We start from the raw sequence: 8,285 nt of genomic DNA on the forward strand, positions 1-8,285 counted from the left end.
ATACCGGAATTGGATCCTGGCCGGATCATCTTTCGGGGATGAGATCAACGCACACGGACCGTTAATCAAAAATCATACAACCACAATTTTTTCTTTTTTTATATTTTTCACTCAAAACGAAGCTACTTTACTTTTAAAATATGAAAAACATTTAATTAGAACCGCACAATTTTTTATCAACGATTCGTGTGAATTGATCTCTAGGATTCCCAGGAAGGAGATCCGAGGATCCAAATCCATATCTTTGACTTTATACACAGAAATCGAAAGGTAATTTGGGTACTGTGTAATGTATATGAGCATGGCGCCTGGGCTGAATATGGCCGTTGATGTTTGTAGATTTATAAAACATCATCGGTCATATATAATGTTATTAGTGTCTATGGATGTAAATTTTAAAATGAAATAAACAATTAATAATGTTAGTGATACTAAATTTGTCAGCTTCACTAAATTGATAAATGTTGAATTGCTAAAATGCCAATGAGGTTGAGAGAAGGCCGGGATTGTAGTTTTATTTCTAATACAATTTATATTTTTTTCTCTAAACTAATGTACGGGGAAGAAGATTATTTGATGGACAGATTTTAGTGAGCAAATTAATGTAGTAACTGCTGAATCTGTGACATGTTCAACAAACAAACAGTGTCTCATCCATTTTAATATCTTATGTCACAATATTCCTGCTCATCAGTTGCTCTCCTTCCCATGCAATTGTCTCTAATAAACAAGCTTCATCATATGATGCAATGGAAACCCATGTCTGATTCATATGCTCCTATAATTTTTATTTTAACAAAAAAAAGAGTTTTGAATTCGGATTTTTTTTCGACATTTAAAAGAAAAGTACCAGTAAATTAAACGTTAATTAGCCGTTGGAATACAAAAACAATAGTTCCCCCTTGCTGTTCTACAAACAAAAATCAATAATTCATTGCTGTATCAAAACAATCTCAGTACTATTCAGATTTCAGGGAATGCAATCACGTTCAGTAAACATCCAGCCGTAGTAAGAAGCGTTGAGGAGGGAAGCCCATCTACTTAAATAGCAAAATAATAATTAAAGACTCCACAGAGGAAAAACAATAAAACCGCCCTCCAAAACAAAAACCAAACAATCAAACAAAAAAACATAATAAAGCTGAGTACTACTGTTAACTCCTCTTTTTTTTTTTTCTTTCCAATTTTCACTACCTAAAATCAAACTAAAGTACAATCAAACTTTTGGAATATGTGAAAAAGTCCCAGCTGTAAATCCAGTATATATTCAAATGCATTTCAGCAAAATTCTATTAATATCTGGGCTATTCTATGCTTCAAAATTTTGCCTATTTAGTTATTTTATCATTTACTCCGGAGCATACTTCAAAATCTTATAGACAACATGACAAATTAAAAAAAAAAAAAAAGAGAGAGAGAGAGAGAGAGAACTCAGAGCTTTTCGATAAAGGAAAAAAAAAACCAAACCACTTTATCCCTAGGTAGGAGATATTTTTTATTGTACCCAAAAATCGGACGGTACAACATATGTTATTATACAAATACAGAAAAAAATTTTGTTTAGTGTACCTCCATCTGTATATATAAAGGCGTGTCTTTGTTTCAAGCACGTTAAAATATCTCTCCCTAGTTAAAGTACTCTAGACTCGAGAGAGAAATAAACAGATTTTTCATTGTATTCTGAATACAAAGATAATGCGTGTTATTTTAATTTTTTTAATATTTTTTTATCAAATGTTAATAATGTGTAGAAAATATTAAAAAATTAAAAGACTATAAAAAAAAACAATTTAAAATGTGTAAATATAATCTTTTTATTAGAAAATAAAAGACACGTGTCATATATGATGTGATCAATTAATTACATGCCCTCGACTTTAATTCTGTCCCATAATAATTTAACTTGCATTAATGCAAACTTAATAAAAAAAGCAAAAATATAAATGTTACATTCCCAACACTTCACTTGTTCCCCACGTTTAGCAAAAAAATAATAATCAGTATATGCAGTCAGTGACCAAATACTGGGGAAAAAAAGATTACCAACAACAACTATACTACCAGATTTTTAAAAGCTAATGAAATTGGACTCTACTATATACTAATAGTGTAATTAAAGTAAATTAACTTACAAAAGGTTTTAATTTAATTAATCTACTAGGGCATGAAGAGATGGTTGCCACACTTGCAGCGCCAAGCTTCGGGGTAGTACTCGAGAGGTATAGAGACACCTGGTTGGATGGGGACATGCACTGCCTTACACGGCGAGCACCTCCCGCACTTGGATCTGCAACTCGGTGGCGATGAACCCAGTCGACTCTTCTGGTGGGTCACGACTCGCTCCAGTGCTGGCCCACCACCTTCACCTTGATGATGATGCCCACCACCTGAAAAAATCAATTCACCATCACGAGCTCAAGCTCAACAGAACTGAGTCACTACTGAACGATTCAAAACACAAACGGAGGTTAGCAATTAGTTGTTTTGGTGGTGTGCTGAGTTGCTTACCGAGTTGGGTTTGACTGGTTACGGCCGATGAGGCTGAGGTGAACAAGAGAAAAGTGAAGGCCGTGATGACAGTTGATAGCCTTATATAATGGTGGTTGTGGCGGTGGCGCAGTACCCCCATCGCCTGGGGTGGAGGTCCGCAGGTTAGCAACTGGGCTATCTGGGGGAGGGTTTTATATGATGATGCAAACAAAGAGTGACTAGGGAGATTGAAAATTCAGGTAGGGAGGGAAGGAGGGGGAGATGCTTTTATTGTTTTTGCAGTTTTTACTTGTGAGCGTGTGGGGAGGGATGGTCTGAGTCAGAAACACAGTCCCCAAAAGATCGAAGAGAGAAGGTTATGGAGAGAACGAGAGATTTATTTGGATTTGTTTTATTGTTTGGCTAAAAGGTAGAGAGTGCCGGGACCCTTGTAGGCCCTGCATGATTGTCATGGAGACGATAAGAGTCATAGTTAAAAGTCATATTCACTACAATGCCATTGAGATGGTGGAAGGTTATGTAGCAATAAAAACTTGAACATCACAGCTTGACCGAGTGGCTTGATGCATTGCCAAACAGCCCCAAAAAAATACGTCTCACAGTATCTGAACGTTATTGGAACTCAACTAGATACAACTCCTAACACAATTCTTCTATTTGTGAGCGTGATATTACATGTTGAAGGATACGGTTAACTTTGTATAGATTTCCTGTTATTCCAGGATATCTTTAATCTTGGGTTTCCTAGTTTAGGAGATATTATCTTGTAATTATTCTTTCCTGTTTACAGTAGGATTGTATATGATTATATACATACCTTTGAATGAGAAGAATAAAATACACAATCAAAGCATTCTCTTCTTGGTATCAGAGTCAGGTTGTAAAAAAAGAAAGAAAATCTTCGAACCCTAACTGGGTGCGTTGTCGTGTTGTGCCCAGCACCACTAGTGTGCCTCCCGTCTTCGAACTCTTACCCTTGTCGTTGCACAGATTACCATTCTTAGTGGAAGATGTATGCCGAGGATAGCAAGGTGGTTCCCGTTACTTCCCCAGTTATGGTGCAGTCGGATAATTCAAACTTCAACATTTGGATGTTTTTGGATGAGAATAACTATGATTTATGGGCTCCTTTTATTCGAATTCATATTGCTGGAAGGAAGAAGATGAGATATTTTCGTGGGTCCATCAAGGCACCCAAAGAGGATGATCCTAAATATGATGATTGGTTTTCTGAAGATCGGAGAATTAAAAGTTGGCTCTTGTCGGTGATGAAGCCGAAAATTATGAAACGCTACATTCGATTGTCAACTTCGAAAGAAATCTAGGATTCTCTCAAGACTGCTTATTTTGATGAGAACGATGAGGCCATAATTTATTCATTGAATCAGAAGGCTTCACGTCTTAAGCAGAATGGATGGTCTTTGGCTAACTATTTTGGAGAGCTGACAGAGATCTTTCAGTAATTAGACCACTTTAACAAGGTGGCCATGGTATATGACAAAGATGTCCAAATATTTCAGAAAACAATTGAGCGACAAAGGGTGTATTTATTTCTTGGAGGACTTGATGATGTGTTTGATCAAGTTCGTGGAGAAATATTGCGCAAAGATCCACCACTGGGACTTCAAGTTGCTTATGCATATGTTCGACGTGAAGCGGATCGCAAGGAAGCCATGAAAATGGAGGACCAACGTTCTAAAACGACAACAATGGCAGTCAAGGCCTGAGCTCCCTCCAACCGAACTGACCAAGGTGGGTTCGAAAGTAAGTCTGGACAACCACGAACCGGGCAAGTAAATCATGATCGTCTTCTTGGTAAATGTCCACACTATGGTATGATGGGACACTCCAAGCGTATGTGCTTTGAGTTGATTGGGTATCTCGAGAATTGGGATAAGACATGGGATCCTCGCTTCAACAAACCTCGAGCCTCCGTTGCAGAAACTAAGGATGATTTAGCAACTATAGCAAGCCAAACATCGGCTCTGATTGCCGCAGCAGGTACCTAGGGTAAGGCACTTAATGTTTCACTTCTGTTATGAATAATACATGGATAATTGATTCTGGAGCTACTAAACATATGACTTGTGATTTTAGACAGGTTTCATCACTAAACAACTCCACCTACACCGAGGTTATGTCGTTAATGGTGATGCCGCCCCAGTTCTTGGGGAAGGCACTGTTTCTCTTTCTGATACCTTGAAACTTGATACTGCCCTTGTGGTTCCCTTCTTAAATTATAATTTATTGTCAGTTGCCCAAATAACCTTTACCTTACACTGTTTGGTTGTTTTTTGGCCTTATTTTTGTGTATTTAAGGACATCTAGACGCAAAAGATGATTGGTTATGGTATTAGACGAAGGAAGCTGTATTTCCTTGAGTTAAATTATAGTAGCTCGGGGTTGCTCACTCAAGCATTGTCAATGAATGGGACTCCACCGGAGACTAATAAAGAGGCCAACATCTAGATGTGGCACCGTCGTCTCGGCTATGCTTCGTTTGGTTATATGCATAAGTTATTTCCTAGTTTGTTTGTGAAAAATGATGTTTCTCAATTTAAGTGTGATGTATGTGAAATGGCTAAGAGCCATCGAACTTCTTTTCCTCCAAGTTTAAATAAGAGTTCTATTCCTTTTATGGTTGTACACTCTGATGTTTGGGGCCCCTCGAAAATTACCTATGTTAGTGGGGCTTATTGGTTTGTCACGTTTATTGATGATTGTACAAGAATGACTTGAGTTACTTTGTTAAAATAAAAAAGTGATGATACTATGGCCTTTCAAAAGTTCACAAAATGGTCTTGATACAGTACAATATGAATATTCAGATGGTTCGCAACGACAATGGAGGTGAGTACATTAATTCAAAACTTCACTCATTTTTTGATATGCACGGTATTGTTCATCAGACTACGTGTCCGTACACCTCTTAGCAAAATGGGGTGGCTGAACGGAAAAATAGACACTTGTTAGAAGTGGTTTGTGCTTCTATTCTTGAGGCCCATCTTCTAATACACTATTGGGGTGTGGCACTCACATCTACTGTCTATCTTATTAATCGACTTCCGTCTCGTACCCTAGACTTTCAGACATCATTCCAAACCCATCTATCTCTGACAAATTGTCCACCAGTTCCTAACCTTCCCTCGTGGGTCCTTGGATGCGTGGCTTTTGTCCATATGCATTCATCCCAATTGGCAAAACAAACTAGAACCTTGAGTTCTTCATTGTGTTTTTATGGGGTATACTACTACTCAAAAGGGTTATCGCTGCTATCACCCTCAAACCAAGAAATTGTTTATCACTATCGATGTCACTTTCCATGAAAATGAGATGTATTTTGGTTCCTCTGAGTCCTCACTTCAGGGGGAGTTTCAAGGCGATGAAGTTTGAATGTTTAATTATGGAACCGAGGAAGAAACCATTGTACAATAACCCACTGCCGACCAGCAAGCTATTGCATAGCAGCCCACTGCCAAGCAACAAGTTGCTGCACAATCGCCTATCACCGAGATGCAGGCCACAGAGCGGCAGCCTACTGCCGAACCTGAGATGAAGGAAGACATGGTTCCCTTAGGGGAAATCAAAGCACACTCCGAGGTGATTGATGATGGTAACCAATAGCAGTTGGAACCCACAGTTTTGGACAAAACAATACATGCAGATTTATCTCTCGGTGATTTTCATAACTGATCGTCTTTTACGCTAAATGGACCACGACTCTATAGTCTCCCATAACGGTGTAACCGAGGTATTCCTAAACTCACTTATGAGGCAAACCCTAAGTGTAAAACTAAATATTCAGTGAGTGAATCAACCCAAAGCCCAAGAGTCAGGTACCCACTAAACAACTATATGTCTACATGTACGTAGGTTTTGGGGTAAATGGGTGGGACTTGGATTCTCTGCCCTCCCATTTCGGTGTCCTCCCCGTGCCCTTCTGTTTTGTGTGGTCACGGTTAATCCATGCTAACATTTTATATTGTTTTTTATAAAAATAATAAGACAAAAAAATAATAATAATATAAAATATTAATGTGGCTTAACCGTGACCACACAAACCGGAGGGCACGGGGAGAGCACCGAATTGGGAGGGCAGAGAATCCAAGTCCAAATGGGTGAGACCACCCATGTGGAGGAGAGTGGGAGGGGATGTTGTCCCGTACGGGATGAACACGGAACATCTGAGTCAAGGCTGAACCCTAATGCCCCTCCTATGCACACCACCACCATTATTGCTACCTCTGTCTCCCTCTCTGTCTCCATCTTTCTATTCCAATTTCTAACATGATAGGCCTATTAAATTTGCAAAGGGGGACCCATATTTGTATAGAGGCAGGGTCCACAACGACACATTTTGTTGACATAGACTTCTTTTTTTAATAAAATGATAATAATAATATTGGTGTGGTATGGGTAAAAAATGTTATGAATTCTATAATATGATGGGTTTTACTTAAGTTTATAAATAAGTTGAGTTATTTTTTATATTACCAATTAATTTTATGGTATAATCTTAAATCTCTTTATGATATCCAAGTATGTTGTCCTTCGTGCAAAATTAAACGGTTACACATGCTCTTCATTTTTCCGTTGTGTTATTCGCAAGTTATGTTAAAAATTCACCATGAAGAAGCGTATTGAGAATGAAGTTCATATTAATGGAAAAAAGGAACATTGCATGAGTTTATTATTAAGTTGAGTTACTTATTATATTATTAATTAGTTTTATAGTTAAACTTTAACTATCTTAATAAATAAAAAAAATGGAACATATTATTATTAAAAAAATTTAAAACTTTACAATAACTTAAAAAATAGAGTAAATTCGAACTCCAATTAGAAACTCAACACACTTTCTGTCAAAAAAGTTTCTGTCAAAAAAGTTGACTGAAAGATGAGCTGCTGTATTAAATGAAACCCCACGATCTTTTTGTAAGTGCGGGCCAAGGCTCAGCCAGGTGTCTTACAGCTAGGAGAGGAAGGGCTGCAAGGTCGGTGAATCTGGCTCAGTGATTTGATGGGTTCTGGGTTTGGTTGCGTTTATGGCAAAAAAACTAGCTACATTGGGGAGGGAGGACTCGGAATGATTTGCGGACTTGGATTGTCTGCCCTTCTAGTTGTGGTGCCTTTCCATGCCCTCCTATTTTGTGCGGTCACGGTTAAGCCACGTCAATATTTTATATTTTTATTATTTTTTGTCTTATTATTTTATTAAAAAATTAATATAAAATATTGACGTGGCTTAACCGTGACCGCACAAAATAGGAGGGGATGGAAGGGCATCATAACTAAGAGGGCAGACAATCCAAGTCCATGATTTGCCGCCTCACTAGTTTTTGTTGGACAAAGCAATTCACCGGGGTTTCTTTGATCAAATGTTATGTCACGCACTCACAATGCCACCCATGTGAAAATTTATCAACTTCTCGAGATGAATTTCGATAAGTATTTTTATCACGGTAAATTTTGAATAAGTTGAAATTAATATGGGATTGTGTGAGATAAAAATACAGAAATTTTTTATGTTTTTGTAAGAGTTGACTTGCGGATGACATGGTTGAGTATAGCTCAAACACGAAATGCTCTTGAGCCGTGCCCATGAGTGTGCATGAGACTATGATACATGAGGATCTTATGTTTTTGGTTGGAATGTCCGTACCGAAGTTTTCTCCAACTTTGACCAAACTCATCGATTTACATCATCACAATTTGTTAAAAAAAAAAAAACCGTTAATTATAAGGAGTGGAGCAACATTATTTTGGGAAATTCACACATTTCAAATTACTTTTTC

The 8,285-nt window shown here is 37.7% G+C and overlaps 1 protein-coding gene across 1 annotated transcript; it reads right to left on the reverse strand.

The window, feature by feature from the left end:
* Positions 1-2,157: 2,157 nt before the first annotated feature.
* LOC103424042 (EPIDERMAL PATTERNING FACTOR-like protein 5) lies at positions 2,158-2,629 on the reverse strand. Its single transcript, XM_008362114.4, has 2 exons — positions 2,509-2,629; positions 2,158-2,387 (listed from the first exon to the last, which is right to left on the reverse strand). Exons 1-2 carry the CDS (start codon positions 2,627-2,629, stop codon positions 2,158-2,160), a joined length of 351 nt encoding a protein of 116 aa, XP_008360336.3.
* Positions 2,630-8,285: the final 5,656 nt, after the last annotated feature.

The sequence above is a fragment of the Malus domestica genome, chromosome 13 (genome assembly GCF_042453785.1).
Source record: "Malus domestica chromosome 13, GDT2T_hap1".
NCBI classification, from domain to species: Eukaryota; Viridiplantae; Streptophyta; class Magnoliopsida; order Rosales; family Rosaceae; genus Malus; species Malus domestica.